The 21,769-nt window shown below is 35.1% G+C and overlaps 1 protein-coding gene across 1 annotated transcript in view; it reads right to left on the reverse strand.

The window, feature by feature from the left end:
- Positions 1–2,048: 2,048 nt before the first annotated feature.
- The window catches only part of UNC93A (unc-93 homolog A), a 55,195-nt gene continuing 35,474 nt past the window's right edge, over positions 2,049–21,769 (reverse strand). The window contains exons 5-9 of the mRNA XM_001381562.4: positions 20,297–20,422; positions 16,991–17,205; positions 7,782–7,917; positions 4,975–5,106; positions 2,049–4,242 (exon numbers count right to left, since the gene is read on the reverse strand). Of these exons, the coding sequence (XP_001381599.2) occupies positions 3,977–4,242; positions 4,975–5,106; positions 7,782–7,917; positions 16,991–17,205; positions 20,297–20,422 (875 nt within the window). The 3' untranslated portion in view covers positions 2,049–3,976. The remainder of the gene's footprint in view (positions 4,243–4,974; positions 5,107–7,781; positions 7,918–16,990; positions 17,206–20,296; positions 20,423–21,769) is intronic.

The following is a 21,769-nucleotide window of genomic DNA, read 5'->3' on the forward strand; positions in this document are numbered from 1 at the left end:
ACAGTCTAACTCTTTAATTTGCATTAGGTTTTAAACAAATTATACTATTCTTTTGTTGGTTGTAAGAGGTGCCACTGTCCCAAGCTTCGAGCTTTTTTCTTTTTTTTGCTTTGCTCTATTCACAGCTAGTTCTCATGACCTGTAACTTTTCAGTGCTTTTAAGGTGGTGTGAGTTGGGGGTGGGCAATCACTGCTCTTCTAGTGTGAACTCTGATCCTTATACAAATAAAGTTCTTACTCTCTTGCAACCCCAACTTCCCTGCTCCCCTGGAACTCTAATCCATATCCAGGAAGGGTTTCTGCTCTCTTGCTGGAGCAAGGACTCCTCTCTGCCCTAGAGAACTCTGACCCTGAGCAGAGTAATGGATAATAGATTTGCCAAATGGCCCCAAGTCCTATGCCCAGTGCTAGCACCGTGGGTAGCCTAGAATTACTTTCTGACCATATGTTTAATTCCTATAGTATATTTGTATAGTATATTATTTCTTATTATTATGTGGGGTACAGCCTCTGCCACTGAAGCCACCATCCCTCTTCTGCCTTCAAAACTCACAGCAGGTGTCAATGCTGAACTATACTCCCAGCCAGCCCCCACCGTAGTGACACAGACCTCTCTTCCTGTCCTTTTATTTCTCCTCATCTAGAAAGATGTCTTGCCTTGACATTAGAATTAACTTAAGATACCTAGGTGGCACAGTGGATAAAGAGCCAGGCCAGGAAATAGGAGGTCCTGGGTTCAAATCCAGATGTGTGACCCTGGGCAAGTCACTTAACTCTAATTGCCTAGTCCTTACCACTCTTCTGCATAAGAACTAATACTTAATACCAATTCTAAGAGAAAAGGTAAGGGTTTAAAAAAAAGAATTCAACTTTATATATTCTTTTAGTTGGTTAGGGAAAAACGCTGGAAGAGTTGGGCTAGAATTATCCCTTTGTCTTGGCTCTTGCCTTGATTTTTCCACAGCATTTAACAGTGCTCATCAGTGCCTGATCCTTGATATTTTCTCCTCCATTGGTTCCTGGAATGTTGATATCTCTTGACTTTCTTCCTGCTTCAATACTTGATATTTTTTAGATCTATATAAATTGATGCTGAGTGAAATAAGCAAAACCAGGAGAACATTGTCCACAGTAACAGCAATATTGTATGATGATCAGCTGTGAAAGACTTAGCTTCTCTCAGCAATACAATTCTATGGGACAATTCTGAAGGGCTTATGTATCTACTTCTGCAGAAATAACTATTGGCATCAGAAGCAGATCAAACCATACTATCTTTCACATTAGTTTATTTAGGGTTTTATTTTGGGGCTTTGGTTTTATATTAGTGTCCTCTTACAACCATGACCAATATGGAAGTATGTTATGTTTGATAATAAAGGTACAACCCAGATCAAATTTCTTACCATCTCCAAGAGAGGAGAGGGAAGGGATGGAAGGAAACAATTTGGATCTTAGAATTTCAGAAAACATATGTTGAAAGTAATTACATGTTACTATGATAATAAAATATCTGAATAAAATAATTTTTAAAAACATTTTATCTTTTTTTAAATCTGAAGCTCAATAATCACATCTGCTTATCCTTTTGGCATTATAGGATATCATTGATTTTACTTTGTTAACTGGAATTTTTAAGGGTCAGCTAAGAGTTATCTTGAACTCTTTTTATGTGTTTTTTCTTACTCTTAAAGCAATCAACCAAGATGTATTTGTTAAGACCTTATGGTCTGGGGGGCAGCTGGGTGACTCAATGGATTGAGAGCCAGGACAAGAGATGGGAGGTCCTAGGTTCAAATCTGGCCTCAGACACTTCCCAGCTGTGTGACCCTGAGCAAGTCACTTAACCTCCACTGCCAGCCCTTATCACTCTCTGCCTGGGAACCAATACACAGTATTAATTCCAAGATGGAAGGTAGGGGTTGAAAAAAAAAGACCTTATGGTCTGGTTTTATAATAAAATAAAAAAATTAAACTTCTATTTTTCTTCCAAAACCACAAAGAGGGCAGAAGGTAGATGAAGAAAGGAAAGAACAGTACTAGATGCTCTTACAACTGTTTTGTCATTCCAGCCTGTAAATGGAAGGCATTTCCTTTAAATATTTATCCATGAATCTATGCTATTTAATGTAAGTGAGCAAAAATTATTGCTGTAATGTGGGTCCAAGTTCTTGAAGGCAAGGTTTAAGAGACAGGAATTCATCCATTAGACTTTTTTTCCTCCTAGTAGATTTTTGTGGCAGAGTACAGAGCTGAGAAAATTTGTAAACATTATTTATCTTCTGGAGAACATATACACCCACATACAGAACGTGTGGATATACTGTTTTGCTGTAATTATTAGAAAAAAGATGGACAAAGAAAGAAATGATATCTTATTTTCTTGAAGAAGTTTTCACTTTTAATAGAAATTTAAAGTTTATAAAGTGCTATACATTTATCTCATTAAATCCTCCACAACAACCCTATAAATTGGTGCTATTAGTATCTCTGCTTTATAGATGAGGAAACTGAGGCAGTATTGAAGTGATTTGCCTGGAGTCATATTGCTAGGAAGTTTTGAACTCAGGTCTTTCTGTTCCTAAGTCCATAGCTCTTACTCACTATGCTTCTTAGCTACTTCTTGAAGATTATTGAGAGAAACTGAATGATATGGGATTGTGTTTTCAGAAATTAAAAGAATATAGTTATAGTTAATGCTATAGTTTGCACTGACTCAAGGTGGATATTTCTCAAAGTGATACTTAATAAATAATTATTTATATCTTTATGTTATCACTGCTCACATTGTTAATCATCTGTATAGCTAGCACTTGTGATGTTTACTTAATTCCAGAAGATTAGTAGTTTTTAAAAATAAGTAATCATTTATGAGAAAAGAGATTTCTCCAGTTTATTAAATACTCTTTAATGAAAGGACATGGCCTCAAACTAGCTAGTTAATTAATGAAAAAGAGAATACATTTTTATTAATCACTAAGAAAATATCCAAAATTATACCTCGATCATACTCGAGTTTAGGATGACAAAATTGATTATGGACAAATGTCAAATAGAAGGCTGAGAAGTGACCTAAAGCGAATGTGACCAATCTCACAATCCTTAACCTTGCCATACTAATAAATGTTGGGATCCTCTTACTATTTCTCTTTGAAGATGATATTGATTTGATTTATTAAGATTTAGGGGGGGTATTACAGTACCTCTTCCTATGGTTAGCAATTATACAAAAGATTGTTATAACAACCTATCCAGAAAAAAATGTGAAAAAATGAAAAATGTATAATACAACAAGAAATTATATATTATTGCATCAAATTAATACTTTTTATATGTAGCATTGAGTTATGAACTACAGTTGAGAACTACAGAATTGAACAAGAGAAAGAGTTATATTGCATTTGAAAGATTATATAGTACTTTCAATATCCAACTCTTAGACAAAAATTCTTTCAGCAAAGGTACATAGTTTTGAATCTCTGAACATTACAATCTTTCTGAAAATCAAAACTGAAAAGGTAGATAAAAGTTGGCTGAAGTACATTTCTAACATTGACTCACATACAAGAAGTAGAAAAGGAAATGTATGATAAGAAAAGGGAGTGGGCCAGTGAAATAGCAAGAGGAAGGGATAAGGTGGGTAGCTCTAGTGCTATACTACTATCCTTCCATGTATCCTCCATCTAATATAAAAAAAGATACAGAGGAATGGTTACAGAATGTGGCATAAATTTCCTGTGGAACACCTATGGAAGAGTATGGACAGGAATTACACAGGAGGAAAAAGCCTGGATGGGTTTGTGATCTTTGCCAGTTGAAGGAAGGAATTTTCACATCCAGGAGATCACAGATATATTCAAGTATTGTTACCAATACTGAAATTGTTCTGAGAAAACAATTCACTATTTTAGTTGCTTCTACAGGGAAAACCATTCTGAAGCCTTCTTATTCTCTCTCCTCAAGCAGATTGTCATTTTTACATATTTGTTTGGGTAATTGTTTCTTCTACTTGAGTTTCCTTTTTTTCAGTAAGTATTTCAAGTGATTTCCCACGTTCCAGGTATTCGACACTCCCATAGGTCACTGCTGACAAAATCAGTACCGCGAGTAGTATATATAACTTGATGTAGACACACAAAAATGTACTGTATCCAAAAGCAATGACAAATCCAAAGGATTCCCAAAGACGATAATTGGCAAAAGCAGCTTCCTTGTTCTTCACAAATAAAATTCCATAAATGGCTGCAAGGGAAAAAGAAATGAATGATAAAATTGTTCTCTGCTTCTGAAATTAGGAATCTACATATCATTGTTCTCCAAATATTTCCATAACAGTTTTTTTTCTGACTTTGGTACTAGAGAGCTAAAACAAAAATAGTTATATAATTCATTACTTTTTTCATGTCTCTAGAAGTGAAAAATAATACCATGCTGTTATCATATTGTTCTCCATTATCCTATCCCTGAACTATCTTCCTAGAGTCATTCAGCATTACTCCTCCCATACTCTAATCCAAGCAAATGAATTTTCCCTTTACATATGGAATTCCATCTTCTATCTCTACGCTGTTAAACACCTCCATGATTGCAATCTATTCCCTTCTCACTTGCTCCTTATTCTCTTCCTTATAGTCATAGCTCACTTATTACTCTCTCATGAAGCCTTACCTGATTATTCCAACTACAAGTGTCTTCCCTGCCTAATTACTTTGCATTTAACCACCTTGTATTTAATTGAATTCCCTCTCTCTATTTTTTATGTACTTCTTATTTCCCAGTAAGACCCTAGGCTAAGGTAAGAATCATGTCATTCTTTGCACCTGTAGCCCCATGGGTAGTATAGTGTCCAACAAATAGTAGGCATTTAATGATCACTGATGGAGTCACTGTTTGATTCTCATCTGTGTCCCCTCACTGGAAGCCCCCAATGGTCTTCCTGGTCTAAAGGTGCAGAAGGCAGACAACAGTACTTACCATTGGTTTGTGTCTGCAGAATAGCATCTGCCATTCCCCAAAGGGCAGGAAATATGAAGAACACAGCCATCTGACTGGGGTGAGGTTTCCACAGCAAAAGAGAAATGATGCAGGAAAGGTGTATCACTGCACCTACGAGTTTGAAGAGAGAAAATTAAAGAAGGGAAACAAATCACTGAAAATCAGTTAAAGAACAAGAGGGAGAATTTATTAGATTGGCAAAAGGAAATCTTTCTTGATCTTAGAATGTTTTCTTTGTCCAATTTTCCTTCAATAAATGAGCAGAATTGTGCAGATTTAAATTGGTGCTTGGCTTTTTATGTCTCCTTCTTATTCTAGGACAAAGAACAGATTCTACTGGTTTGCAGAACTTCTGATTCATTCTCCATTTGTAAAATGGGTTGGAGAAGAAAGTGACAAACCACTCCAGTATCTATGCCAAGATAATCCCAAATGGGGCCAGGGAGAGTTCAGACGAGACTCAAAAGACTAAACAACCAGTACTAAACATTCTGCTGCTTCACAGTATTTCTGACAATTGGGACAACTGCATAATGTCAACATCATAAGAGACACTTTCTGTTTTGCCACAAAATGCCTATGTTTGGAGTGGGAAAGTGACTGCCTACATGCCTTAATGCTAAATTCCTCTATTCTCCAATTATTTCAGGGCTAGATTGGGTATGTTTCCAACTTCATAGTTTAAAATCCTTGTTTATCATCATTCGTATTGAGCTTTTTTCTCTTTCTCCTTGTTTATTAAAATAATGGATATTAGAAAATCTATGAAATTTGAAGCTTTTGATGATTAGTAAAGGAATTATATTGAAACAGAGGTTGAGAAGGACGCCTACCAACATTTGAAGGGATAGTAGCCACAATAAATGGACTTAATTATAATCCAAATAATGATGTTTTAATAAATTTGAGATTTTTTTCTGTATTGACATGCAAGGAAGCAAGAAAATGGGAAAACATCCTAAATTTAGAGCAAGAAAACTGCATTTGTTAAAATCCTAGCTCTACTACTTGCTACTTACTATCTCTGTCCCTTTTGGTGTCACTTCACCTCCTTGGTCTCCCTTTCTTTATTTGTAAAATAAGAGGATATGATTAGTCTTTAATGTCCTTCCCTCCTAGATGTCCCCTAAGTTCACCTCTAGGCTTCCTCTTAGTTTTATTGGGCTCCTATAGCATTTCCCCCCCAATTATACATCATCAGTGTTATTGGGGTAATTTTGCTTTTTTCTGTTATGAGATCATATTTTTAAAAAGCACCTTGCATTGTGTTAGGCACATAATAGACAATATATACATGTTTATTGTCCTTTTCTTCTCTTTCCTTATCTGTCCTTCATAGAGACTATTTCCCCAGACCTGGTCCACCATCTGACAAATGCATGCTATTAATTAGAAAGTGGATCAGGTGAAGGAGTATGAGGAGATCTGAGTGAATTTCTAAGGATTTAATTACTATACATACATATATATTTATATAAGTACATAAAGTACTTTGTAAACTTTAAATTATAATGCCATGTAGAATAACAAAATGTACCTTATACTAATAATAACAATATAATAAATAACATACATACCTATGTGTGTTAATATGTGTCAATATAAGCATGTACAAATATATAGATATAGCACTTTCTAAACATCCCTTTAAAATAAACGCTTAGGATTTAGAGGTCGATGGGATCTTGGAGATTATCTAGTCAGAGAGGTAAATGCCCAGCCCATGGACCATGCAACTTAACAGAAGGATACCAGAGCAAGTTGTGGTATATGATTATAAGGAAATGTTATTGTACCATAAAAAAATGACAAACAATATATCATGATCACAAAAAACATCTGGAAAGGTTTATATAAAGTGATGCAAGTGAAGTGAACAGAGCCAGGAGAACATTGTAAATAGTAACAGCAGTAAAGAACAATGATCAACTATGGATGACTTAACTATTATCAACAAGGCAAGGATCCAGGACAACTCCAAGGGACTCATGACGAAAAAGGAATATCCACCACCATAGAAGGAACATTCGGAGTCCGATTGCAGATTGAAACATACCATTCTTCACCTTATTCTCTCCATGAAATTTTTTCTAGTATAAGCAATATGTATCTTGTTTCACAACATGACAAACAGGGAAATATGAATTATATTATTATATGTATAACCTATAATATATTACCTGCCTTCTTGGGGAGAGGGGAGGAGTGGGAAGGAGGGAAAAAAAAGAATAAGACAGATTTCTGTACATAACTAATGTGGGAATTTGTTTTCTTAAATAAGTATACTTATTATAATTTGTTACATATTTATAACATAAATAGTATATGTGTTATATTTTGTTATACATATAAATAGCATCTATTATATTGTTATGTTAACTTATATATAAAAATGGTAACAAAATGAAATTGGAAAGCATTTAACAAAACATAAAGAATGCTACATAATATCAGTAAAGTTAATATGTGGTTTTCTAAGTCAATAAACTATTTTAGGAATCCTCATATACAGTTTTAGGGGTCTCCCATTTGGTTGACACAATTGACCTATTTCAAACCCCGCATTTTACATAGAAGAAAAGCAAAGCCAAGAGAAAAGATGAGGGAATCAACTTTTTCCCCATTGCATGAATAGTAAAATGTCTGGCAAGGATCTCAATCCAAGCTTTTCAACTCCAGGACCAGGGCTCTGACCATGCTGTCTGATGGATTAGAGCAGTCATCTCTAGATAGAAAACATAGCAACTTCTTACTACTACTAACAGAGAATAAAAGCTATTACATACCTAGTACAAACAAAGCTATTCTGCCAGTATACTGGGAGATCTTTCCAAAGAGCATAGAGCTGAGGGAATTGGTGGCTGAAAAGCAGATCATCACATAACCAACATATCGTATCCCCAGGGCACAGGTGACATATGACTAAAGAGAAAAAAGGCAAATGTTAAAATGATGCTTACACTCATTATTGTTCTACCTTATGGAGAGGTACTGAACCTGTGATTTCATTGCAATAAGGAACTTCTAGATGGAAACTCTACCAAAGCAAATTGTCCCTTTCTCCATAACTAGAGTCCTGGACAGATACCTGTATCCCTGAGAGGCTAAGAGATTTGCCCAGGTTCATAGAGTTAGGATGTATCAGAGATGAGATTGGAATTTAGATCTTCTTGATTCCAAGGTCTACTCTCTAGTCACTTTGTTGTTTCTGAATTGTCACAGTTTGGAAATTAAGCTTTACCAAGAAAGATTCTAAATCATGCTCTAACTCATTCTGCCATTTGATGGAGGGCATGTTGATTTAGCCTGAAACCTTGACAATGCTAATTTTTGCACATAAAAAATTTTGAAAAGTGAACCAAATTTAGCATTCATTGACAAAATTCAACCTAATATTCCCTTTATATATATATATATATTATTTTCTTCAGGAACTAGGATATGAGATGATTGGTGGAGCTGATCACTATTTATAGCCTTGATTACTAAGAAGGAGAAGTAAGGGAACAAGCATTTTCTAACTGCCTACTACATGCCAGGCAAAAAGGTAAGCACTTTAGAAATATTTTATTTGATTTCCACAACCCTTTGAGATAGGTGCTCTACTTTTCTCCATTTTAGAGAAACTGAGACAAGTAGAGCTTAAGTGATTTGCCCATGGAGAAACTGATAAGGGAATATCTGAGACTGACATCAAATCAGGTTTTTCTGACTCCGGGTTCAGTTCTCTGTCCACTGTACCACCTACCTACATTCCATAGGGCCAATGAAAGAAAATGTTAAGAATGAGAAAAACCTCAATGAGAAATGTAAGAGAAAAATATTTCTCATTTGAGTAAATGTAAAAGATTTTCAGAAATTATTCTTATAAACTGGTTACTAATATAAATCTACATACTACCAATATAACCTAGCAGGAAGACATAGAGAAATTCCACTTAAAATAACTGCAGACAATATAAAATATTTGGTAGTCTATCTGCCAAGATACCCAACAGAACTATATGAACACAATTTAAAAACATTTTTCACATTAATAAAGTCATATGTAAACAACTGGATAAATATAAAATGCTCCCGGGTAAGCCAAGTGATATAAGAAAAATGACAATTTTGTCTAAATTAATTTACTTATTCATTGCCATACCAGTCAAATTATCAAAAAATTATTCTATGAAACAAGAAAAAATCTTAACAAAATTTATGTGGAAGAATAAAAGATAAAAAATATCAAGGGAATCAGTGGAAAAAATGTGAAGGAAAATGGCTTAGCAGTACCAGATCTCAAACTGTATTACACAATAGTAATCAAAAGAATATATGGTAACACAGACTGGCCAATATGGCAGCAAAGGAAAATGATAAATGTTGGAGGGGATGTGGCAAAACTGGGACACTAAAACACTGAGGGTGGAGTTGTGAATTGGTCCAACCATTCTGGAGGGCAATTTGGAACTATGCCCAAAGGGCGATAAAAGATGGTCTGCCCTTTGATCCAGCCATAGCACTGCTGGGTTTGTACCCCAAAGAAATAATGAGGAAAAATACGTGCACAAAAATATTCATAGCTGTGCTCTTTGTGGTGGCAAAAAATTGGAAAATGTGGGGATGCCCTTCAATTGGGGAGTGGCTGAACAAATTGTGGCACATGTTGGTGATGGAATACTATTGTGCTCAAAGGAATAATAAAGGGGAGGAATTCCATGGAGACTGGAACAACCTCCAGGAAGTGATGCAGAGCGAGAGGAGCAGAACCAGGAGAATCTTGTACGCAGAGACTGATACTTATGGCACAATGGAATATAATAGACTTTTCTACTAGCAGCAATGCAATGACTCAGGACAATCCAGAGGAATTTATGAGAAAGAACGCTATCCACATCTAGAGAAAGAACTGTGGGAACAGAAATGCAGAAGGAAAACATGACTGATCACATAGTTTGATGGAGATATGTTTAAAAAAAAAAAGATTTGGATTTCGAATTTGGTTTTATTTCCTGTCTAACATTTATTCACTGTCTGGGCAAGTCACTTTTCTACTATTAGTTCTTAAAATAGGATGGTAGGGATAGTAATGCCCACAGTGTCTAAACTACAATAGTTCAGGAAGCTAGGCAGCTTAATGGATTGAGAGACAGACCTAGGGAGAGGAAATCCTGGGTTCAAATTTGGCCTCAGTCTCTCATCTGTGTAACTTTGGACAAGTCACTTACCCCCAGTTGCCTAACTCTTACCACTCTTCTGCCTTGGAATCAATACTTTGAAAGAGGGACAGCTGGGTGGCTCAGTGGATTGAGAGTCAGGCCCAGAGGTCCTGGGTTCAAATTTGACCTCAGACACTTCCTAGCTGTGTGACCCTGGGCAAGTCACTTAACCCCCACTGCCTAACCCTTACCACTCTTCTGCCTTAGAACCAATGAACCAATACCCAGTATTAATTCTAAGACAGAAGGTAAGGGTTTAAAAAATACTTTGTAAGAGTTAAAATAAATAAATACATAAATAAATAAACTACATAGTAGTTCTGAGATTAGATGGACACCAAAATCACATCTTTTGAATTGGAGGAATCCAAGCCTTGGTTGAAAAAACCTTCATGGAGAATATTCTTAAGGCAGTCTATTTCACTTTGAGATTTCTCTCACATGCTCACATGAAGCTTAAATTTATCTTTTCTGCAACTTTAATTCACTGATCCTGGTCTAGTCTTTTATGGGGCAAATAGAATGTCTTCAATTCTTGAACAAGTTATCTTGTCCCTCTAAGTCTTTTCTAAACTACATAGCCTGAATTTCTCCAAACAATACTTAGATGTCATGAACTCAAGGTCCTTCTCGATCTTAATGTCCCTCTTCTGAATATTCTCCAGCCCATCAATGTTCTTTCTAAAATTTTAACCCAGAACTAAACTCAGTTTTCCAAATGTGATCTGACCATAGGAGCTCTCATTGCTTTATGACAATCCCTTTAGTTTTCCCAGAATGACTGTCTATTGTATTTGCTATTAAATCTCTTCCAAATCTCTATTTTTCTCATGCCACCTATTACCTTCCCACCTTTCTCCACAGGCTTAGCAGAGGACCTTGCCTCATACTTTACTAAGAAAATGGTGGTCATCTATTAGAAGTTTTCCTCATTTCTCCCTTTCATATTTCAAAAATGTCCCCAACCTCTTTTTTTTCCTCCAACATCAGTGGAAAATGTGACCTATCTTACTGAGGCCAATCTGTGCCCTTGAATCCTATCCCAATTCATCTCTTCTATGATCATGTACCTTTATTTATTCTCTTTTTCTAATCAAAAGCCTTTATCTTTCCTCTGTATTCTTCCCTAGTGTCAAAATTACACCAAAATCTTCTTCATCCTCAGGATTGAAATAAAAAAATCCCTCAAAACTCTTTCTTTTATCTGACTAACTTTAATAAAGCAAAAAAGGATCGCTAGCCAACCTGACACTGACTAGAGCCAATAAACCCTGAATCAATTCTGATTCAAAGGCCCCTCCTTGTCACCAGATCAGTTCCTGGCCCAGAAGTAGGGAGGCCTGGTCCCTCCCTAGCACGGAATTGGTCCAATTCAAGACCAATCTCACACCAGGAAGTGGGATGGGGAGGGACCCATTGGGCAGGGGGATGTAGTACCCCTCCATATTTTAAAACCCACAGGATCAACTTTTATTTGACTCCTCATTTCTGTCTTTTATCTCTCCTTTCACTATTAAACTCGTAACAATAAGCTAACTAGACTCATTGCCTCTAATTCTTTTTTTACTTCCTCTTCACTTCTATGACTATTTAACATGATATCCCACACTATCAATCAATTGAAATCCCTTTCTAAAGTTATTAATGATTCCCTAATGGCTAGATCTAGCAGATTTTTCTGACTCTTCATTCTTCTTTTCTCTTCTACTTAATAAATAATTTGAATTGACCAGGGATGAATAGAATAGGATTATTATCTCCCTATTTCTCTCGATGCAGGTCAAGATTTTATTTACTTCCTTGGCTGATACTTTGTTATAGTACTCTAAAATTCCTTAATTTCTTTTAGACTAACTGCTTTATAACCATGTCTTACTCATCTTGTGCTTATGAAATTGATTTTGAAAAACAGAAATGTAAGACTTTACATCAACAATTATTAATAATAATAGATAACATTTATTTAGTGCCTATCATGTGCAATAGGGAGCTATCACCATCATCACTATGCTAAGCACTTTACAAATATTATCTTATTTGATCCTTATAACAATTCTAGGACACAGATGTTATCCCCATTTTACAGACAAAGAAATAGACAAACAAATTAAGTTACTTACCCAGGGTCACACAACTAGTATGGGTTTCAGGCTGTATTTGACAAGATCATGTTGAAACCTGATTTCATTAATTATTCAAATATGTCAGTTATTCTTTCAGCTATGGATCATTTGCAATTTGATAAGCATAGCCTTTTCCCAAGTCATTGGTAAAAATGCTAAATAGCATAAATCATCCATAGACTCTCAGAGCACTCCATAAGAAATCTTTTAAGTGGAGGTTGAACTAGTAATGACTGCCATTTAAGCCCAGACTTTCAACCAGTTCCAAATTCATTAAATTTTATTCTATCTAACCTGCACTTTTTATCCTTTGCATAAAAGATTGAAAGACTTTGTCAAATGTTTTTCTAAAATCTGGTTAAATTATATCTACAACATTCCTCTAGTCTCTCAGTAACATGTGTAAAGGACTTTAGAAATCTTAGCAAAACTCTATAGGGTGGTCAGTTATTCTTTAAGTCTTCCAAAATCTTTGATGCCTAATTATTTATTTGCTGTTTATGTCAGAATAATGAGTAACAGAATAGTTATGGCTTAATATATCTATTACTCTGCTACCTAAGGATCAATGATTACTTTTTGACTTTGCCCCACATTCCTAAAAAAGACAAGTGTTGTTTGTTTTTTTTAATATTAGAACTGGCATTGATGTGATATAGAATAATAAAATAAAGATATATACTTTTCAAAGGTCTTTTTTTAAGTTGAAGGAAATATTGTCTTCCTGAAGATTATAAAGGTATAAATATCAGGAAAAAGGTATAGTTCTACTCTACCCTCTATAAACCTCGCATTGCAAATTCTCCAGTTCAAAAAAAATCCTGATTTTACCTTTAGGAAGGAGTGTAGGCTATTAGGAACTATGATGAGTCTATCTTGAGAGGATCTGACTAGTTCTTTTCTCCACAAGGGAGACACCCTGATGGCTAAGTATATACCCATTCCAGACTAGTTCCCAGAGAGCCCAAGAAATACTGATTCTCTGAGTTAATAAGCAAGCTTTTAAACTTGACATCTGGAATAAATGTGCTTGTTAGTCTGCACAGTAGGTTAGGTATTGACTGTTGTTCCTGTCTCTCCATAAATTGAGGGATCCCTCAGGAAAGGAAACAGGGTTGAGCAAATGCATCTTTGACCCTATGCTACAAGGTTTTTTGTGTATGTGCTGTTGCTGTGACATCTGGTAACTCTTCTGCTAAAATTGGTTGTGAGACAAAAACCCAAGGATGATCCTCTCATCTGAAATTGTCCTTGTACTTATGCCATTAGTTTTGTTTAGGATGTCTGTCTTCTAAAATAATTAGATGCCCTATATCTGTGGCTTTGAGATATTATGTGACAATTTCATTGCATTTGTATATATTGATTGACTTAGGTTTTGGTGGTTACTGGCAAGATTCAGAAAAAGAGGCAACAAAATCAAATTCCGCTAAACTTTATGCTGTATCTCCAAAGGGTCAAGTGACCTTCACATTCCTCCATTTGTTAAAATCTTTCTCCAATTCAGATCAATTGCTTCTTCCTTCATGAAGTACATTCCATATCTCCCCAGATTAAAATGATATTTCTTTTCTGAAATCTTGTTACACTGATTGGTCTAGATTAGGAGAGCTGTCTGTTTTTGTATAGCAAGCAAGTGAAGAATGGTTTTAACATTTAAAGTTTTTAAATGTTAAAACCATTATTAATATATACAAACAAGGAAGCAGGTCAGATTTGGCCTTCTGGCTATTGTTTTCAGAAATTCAGTTTAGATCTCTCTTTTTGATTAGGTGTCTAATTTATATTGTATTTAGGTTGAATTTAATTCACATTTCTCTAACTTATTTGAGTGAGTCACTCTTTTATGGTGGAAATTTAGGAATCCCTTCCACCTGGTTGGGGTTAGGAGCCTGGTACTCCAGAGATTTGGAAAATAAACATAAAATATTTTGGCTCTCCCTGAAAACCAAATAAGAAGTCTAAATGTTTTCTTTTTATGAGATTTTTATAGTATCATACTTTAAAATTTAGGTTAACTATTAGGTCATAGGCTATATGTAGCTCAGTGTTAACTTTTCTAGTCTTTGTGTGTCATCTGTTGACTTTTACGTTCTTTTCAAAAACTTTAATTTTTTTACTTATTTTAACTCTAAAAAAGAAACTGTGCATATGGTATTAAGAGATAAAATATGTGATATTATATAATACTATACATATATTTTATGCATTCTGAATTTCTAAAAATTTTCCATGTCATCTGTGGCTTCTGCAAAACTCTCTCCCAAATTCCTATTTAATTTCTAATGTCAACCTGTGTTACTAAATGGGGAAAGTTAAGATAGGGAAGGAATATCTGTAGTTATACAGGCTCAGATCAGTGGTTACAGAATCACAGAAATCTCTGAGATTTTATGTTGCTGAAGGTTTGAGGAGGCTAATACAGTCAATGGAAGATATAGGAGACACCTCCAGTACTATTTACTCAAGCCATGATAACATTTTTATCAGTCCCAAATGATTGCGCTGTGATCATCATCAGAAGCAGAAAGGTAAATAGAGGTGCAAAAGCAGTTACAAAAGGAAAGGCAATGCTGGAGAGTCAAACTAGTCTTGTCAAGAGGCAAAGCTCTGAATTTGTAACTAGACTGATTCACATTGATTCTAGTACTGCATGTACAATAACCAATGTAATATATAATTTAACAGAGGACAAGGGATCTTTTTTATTTTCTTTGCATCCCAATAGCATCATACAGTGTCTTGCCCATAATAAGCACTTAATAAATGTTTTCACTGACTAGACTAATGAAAAGTTTTTATATTCTTTAAACATTAAAATTTCCACCTTACCAAAATAATGTAAAATAGTGGCAGGACCATTAGTTGAGGGCAACCAAAACAGAAGTAATCAGAGTATAAAATGAGTTGATAGAGAATAGCCAACTAATAATATTTTAATGTATCTAACACCTTTTTTTCTAAATATAGGTGACATATACACTAGTCTCTTTCAGTCAAAAAGTAGAAATCCCTTCAATCTAATTGAACAATTATAAAGTATACTATTTTTAACACACCATATTAGATGCTAGGGATCCAAAAGTGGAAAATGATTCCTCTGTTGTCCTAAAAAGAGTGCTTGTTGGACAGTGCCAATTCCTTAGTTGATAAACCTAATTCTCTTAGATTCATATACTTTATGAGCTAGAAGGGATCTCAGAAGCCATTTAGTCTAGCTTTTATTTGGGTAAGAATTCCTTTGGCAATGTTCATCCAAAAGTAATGATATATACTTTCCTTAAAAACTTCTTTCCAGAAGGGACCTACCACCTCCCAAGTCAGCTTATTCTATTTTTGAATAACTCTATTAAGAAGGTTTCCCTTACATCAAGCCTAAATATCTCATTGGTCTTCATTTTGGTCTCCTATATAAAATAAGTCTAAAGCTTCTTCATTCAAGATGACCCAAATACTTTCATGGATCTGTAGATTGTATGATTTTTGTACTCCATATAAATCTGTTCTATCTTATCTCATACAACTCTTGTCTATGTTTTTCCAGAACTGCACAAATGGTAGTCAGCCAAATAGCCAGCCAATGAGCCTGGTGAGAAGATGGGAGACAAGGAAGTATGCTTCTTCTAGTCTCTTGATATTACAAAAGAACCTATGGATTCCTCATGCCTCATTTTCAATAAATAGCCAGCCCATAGTTATTTTCCTATCACTCATATCTGTGTATTCTTTGTTGTTAATGTGGCATATTATAGTCATACCCATATTTCTATTGTCCTTTGGTTGATCCTTAATCTTAATTCTTCAGATAATGGTATTCCATGACTCATAGTCATATTACATCAACAGAAGAATACTGGCAGCTAAGTAGAAGTGAGGAAGACCTGGGCTCTAACACAGTCTCAGAACCTTACTAACTCTGTGACCCTGGGTCACTAAGTCACTTAAACTCTGTCTGCTTCAGTTTCCTAAACTTTAAAATTAGGGATAATAAGAAGCACTTACCTCACAGGGTACTGTGAAATTAAAATGAGGCAATATTTGTAAAGTGCTTTGCAAACATTAAGACTTTTGGGGGGGGTGGTGATTGGATATTATCTCGGGGATTGGCTCAGGATCATAGAAAACATTGCTCAATTTCCTCAAAGAAACCCAGACTTCTTACCTCCTATTCAATTTTGGAGGCAACTCATTATTCAAGCACAGTGTCTGTCCACTTTATATGGTACTGATGGACCAACTCTATGGTCTTTATCCAACTGTTTACCATAGCCTTTCAATGGGCATTCTTCATCCATTATTTTTTCTTATGTGCCTATTCAAGTCAAAATCTTAAGAGCAATTATTTAGGAGGTTCAGCAATGTCTCACCTCTTGATTCAGGACAAAACCATCCACGTGGAAGACTCAGTCATCTAAATAATCTCTTTTCCATTTTGACAATGCATTGAATACTTTTCATGACCATTTTAAATCCCTTTGGCAAATCTCTGTATCCTGTTTTGATTCCTCATTTGATATTAGTTATTAGAGGAAAACACTTGAAGATCCACAGTTGCCCCCATGTCTGCCCTGTCTCTCAACAGAATCCATTATTCATTGGTAGAAATAGGGCTCACAACATCACCATTAGTTATACATAATAATATATAATTTTTAATTTTTCCCATACCTTTGTATAGTCACCAGAAAGGAATCCTTGCTCAAATCCACTATACATTGTCAGAGGAATGAGGAGACACTGACGCTTATCTTTAAGATGCCGAAAAGTTGCCAGGAAATTGGACGCAAAAGATGCATTTTTCTTTTCTTCTGAATTTTCCAGTAGATCTTTTGGAATCTGCTCAAGAAATATAGCTACCAATAATACTGCCAAAATACCACTTCCTATGAAGACAAAAGGAATCTAAGATGTCAAATGTGATCCAGATATGGCTTTTTATTAAATGTTTTGGCTGTCACATAATATTGATGCTTTTTGGAATATCCATGTAGCCATCCCATAACCATGCCTTTTGGAACAATGACTAGCTCTCAAGTCCAATAGCAATCTAAGCAACCTGAAGATAGGTGACTTAGGTAATAGTGCACAGAAACATAGTGCATACTAACCTGAACAGTACTTTACAAGTGAATTTCCAGTGAGTTCCCCATTACCAGTGGTCTTCAAGTGAAGGCTGGATGTTCAGTATAATCACTGGGGAGGTTGTAGAGGAAGTATATGCTTCAGGGAAGACGTGGACTACATAATTTCTAATGGCTTTTCCAACTTTTAACATTTTAGGAATCCTTCTAGAGTGTAAGAAATTCTTGTACTAACTCATAATCGAATGTATTTATTTTTTCTTTTCCATTCTTAAATTGAAAATATAACTTTCTTCCAATTTGTCCCAATAGGTTTTATATTTCATTACTTGGAAAAGCCAGAGTATAAAAGTTTTCATACAACTGAAAACTAGATTTCATTATTAAATAGGCTTCTTCTAGAACATTCATAATAAAGGGCATAATACAACCAGTTTCAGCTCTGACCTCTGGGGATCCACATTTTTAAGTACTGCTTCATTTAGAGCAGTTCTTATTCATTCCTAATATTTATTTCTTGTGGCTGAGCCAGTGAGTTTTCCCTTACCAAATATATATTTACTAACTTTCCCTAACTCCATGTCCCTCCAAATATCATGTTAATTTGAAGGGGCTAACAAATTAAAATGGAATCTTATTAAGGACTATTTGGAAGTCTCAAGAAATTATGTTCACTGTCATTTCACTGATCTCATCTTTATAATGCAAAAATATTCTCTTTTACTAGCTATGGTATAAAAAATGTTTCTTTTAGTCCATATGCCCATGTCATTCACATTGTTCTCTCTCATTGATTTCAAGTTATTGTACTACATTTCTAAGTCAACTATATTATCTGAATTCCCTTTACATAAAGACTACTGAGAAATCTCTCCCTATTACATGTAATTCTCTTTCCATGGTTCCATCATGTTATTAGTATCTTTAGTTTCAAAATTACTGTATAAGATATTGAAATACATCTGAATAGGAGAGTGAAGTGAGAAATAGATAAAACTGCCATGGATGTTGCACATAAATATGTGGAGTCCTAGACCTGTTTTCTAGATAATTTTAGTTCCAAGAGCATCTCAGGAGAGGTAAGAATTATAATATTACCAAACAGGGAAAAATATGTCATATGCTTTTAAAAAAAGAATGATTCCTTAAAAGATACTCTAGTAAGAACGTAAGGTCTCAGGAGCCTGAATTATTTTTTTTATCATGAGAGCATACTCATTTTTTTTCATTTTTCTATTCCCTAATATATTGTGCTATTTTTTTTCCTTAAGTAAGACTATATTTATCAGAAACATATGTGTTTTCAGGAACATTGATAGTTCAAATTAAGACACTAATAGTTTTTTTAATATTTTGCATGTATTATTTGTAGTTTGCCCTTTTAGATTTCGAAAGTCAATAGGTCTCTAGATTCTTCTAATCTAAGTCAATTGGTGGCCTAGAATCACCAAAGATTTCCTGTCATATATAAAGCAGACCAGAAGCTATCAGAGAACGTGTAAAAAATTGAGACCTGAGAATGTGCTTTACAAGCAAATGCAAAATCACAGTGATTCATTTATGTACAGGGAAGAAAGGGAAAAAATGAGATAGTTAGCTGTCAATAATTAGGAAGATTTAATTAACTCACCGTATTTCAACAAAGGAGGAAAATACGAAAACACTTAAAAGAAGGTTTCAGGGAAAGTCTTTAGAGATCATGGATCATAATTCTAAAGCTGGAAAGTATTATTGAGGTTGAGTCCAATTTTACATACCAGATGAAAAAACTGAGGTCTAGAGAATTTGACATTTTCCTATTTTACCCTAAATATGTGGTGGAATACATAAGATTGAAACTCAGTTCTGAAATCCTACCCTGACCCTTGTTTTTATTCTTGAACTACATTTGTCTTTTAGATATGCAAAAAAAAAACCCCAAAAACAAAACTTTTGACAGAATTCATTTGAGAAGCCCTGATATGCAATCTCTTCCATAAATGTCTCTTTTATATGGTTTAGGAGGCAAAAGGATGGAATAAAGGTTGTCACCTTGAGGCAAAGGCTTCAGGTAAATGTGACCTTGGTATTTTGTTCACATTGTTTGTCCTAGACTGTATATCTACAGATTCCAGAACTTATTGGGCTTAGAATAAGATCTTAGGATAAGTGGTGAATTATTGTCACTGCTCTGTGTTTGAATTATGCCACCATAGAAATGCAACATGGCCACTGGTTACTTATTGTGAAGGTAATTTATGATCTCTGGTTTTACCTTCTAATCTCAGACCTCAGTGGGACCTCAAAACACTGCCTGGGGGCTCTCATCAGCCATTCCCAATCCCTCATCATTTAAATTGCTTAGAATAATTCTCTGGGTACTGTAGATACAAAGTAGGTAAGCATAGATCTACAGAGCAATTCTCTGAAGATACAGAAGATAAATTACCTTCCATGAAAAAAAGCCCAAGATTCTGTTCTGGAAAAAAAAACTGCCTTAGAATATGGGGGTGGGGGTGGGGTGGGGATAGGTATAACCACCAGATGCTTCAGGAGTAAAATTCCATGAAAAACTGGCTATAAATATGAGCTTCTTTTGGGGCTACAGGAATACCACCACCAAATGTGACAGCTTTGGTTCATTGAACCTTTTAAACTCATTATCTAACAAATCATTAGGCTTGATTTTGCCAATCTACTGGGATAGGAATAGCTCTGATATATCTAAGTTCACATGAAAAAGACCTGCCCCCCCAAAAAAAACAACCCCTCACAAATTTATCAGATCTTTTCTAGAAGATAAATTGTGCAAGGTGACTTTTTTTGGGTAAACACAAGAAAAAAGAAGAGAATTTTGATTGCCCATAGTTTCCTTACTATTGATAGCTAATTGGAATTCACTCTAGGAACATACCAGTATAGATACCCAGCAGAGTGTAGATTAAGTCATGTGTTGGACGTGTACTGTTACTTGAAGATGTGCTGGTTTTTAAACAATCCTTTGCACCACAGTGCATCAGCTGGTCATCTGATATTTCTCCTGTAAAATAAGAATAGAAAACTAATTAAATTAAATTAATTAGATAAAATTAAATACATTAAAACATTGTTGCACTGGTTCCAAATAATATATAGGCATACATCTATGGAGTCTAGCAATGAAATATCACCTCTTGACATCAAGACTTTGAAAGTCTTCTCACATAGTTTGTCCTTAAAAATATATTCAATATAGGCTGTCACTGATGCTCTCCCCTAATACCTCGTTATGGTTTGGAGACGATCCTGGGACCTCAAAGGTTATGCCAAACAACTGGAAACTCGGGCACTTCCTAGATTGTGTTTCTATTATGTAAGGGCCAGTCTAAGTCTGTGTATAAGCTAAGTATAGAGAGTTTCATCATCATAAAACTCTGTAGAAATTATCTGAGCAAAGCTTCTGTGCTGTGTCAAGACTGAAAAGATAGTGCTCCAGTATTGGGACTGAAGAACGTTGGTAGAGATGGAAGCTAACATGGCCAGCATGTAAACAAATTGTTTGAGTATGTCATTGACTATCAGGACATCTCTGACTAATTGCCAAAATGTCTTCTGCTTTCTTTTCTCCTGACTTTGGAAGTTTCTTGACGTATATCTATTGTGTTGCATAATGTATTTAGTAATCTAGCACTTGAAATATAATGCAGTAAAAAGCACTAGATCTGGAGTCAGAGAACCTAGATTTTAATCCTGCCTATGTTTTTCTTACTTATAGAACCTCAAAAAATGTGTTCAATGCTCTAGGGTTCAGTAGTCTCACCCATTTTAAGGGGCTAAGGGAGCTTGTAAAATCCCTCTGGTTCAAAAATCTATGACCACTTTCAACAAGTTTAGAAGTTTATCTTGCTAAGTGATTCTAGTTAGAATTTTCTCCAAAAAATTTTAAAAGGCAAAATTTAAAATGTATTTTGGGATGTCTTCTGAGAAGGTATGTGGCATAATGGAAAAAGTACTAGATTGGAATCAGGAAGAGGGTTCAAGTTTGACTATAAACATTTACTTAGTGGAAGCTGGTGTCTCAATGGATAGAGTGCCAGGTGAGACAGGAGAACCAAAGTTCAATTCCAGCTTCAGATACTTCCTAACTGTGTAGCCTAGGCAAGTCATTTAATCCCAATTATCTAGTCCTTACCACTCTTCTGCCTTAGAATCAATTCTAAAACAGAAGGAAAGATTAAAAAAAAAAACCCAACCTTAATAGATTTGTGACCTAGACCCTAGTCATTTAATCTCTGAATGCCTCAGTTTCCTTATCTATAAAAATAGAGATAATCATAGCACCTGCCTCCCATGGTTGATGTTATGATAAAATGAGATAAATATTTGCAAAGATATTTCTTTCTATCTT

The sequence above is a fragment of the Monodelphis domestica genome, chromosome 2 (assembly GCF_027887165.1).
Source record: "Monodelphis domestica isolate mMonDom1 chromosome 2, mMonDom1.pri, whole genome shotgun sequence".
Lineage (NCBI taxonomy): Eukaryota > Metazoa > Chordata > Mammalia > Didelphimorphia > Didelphidae > Monodelphis > Monodelphis domestica.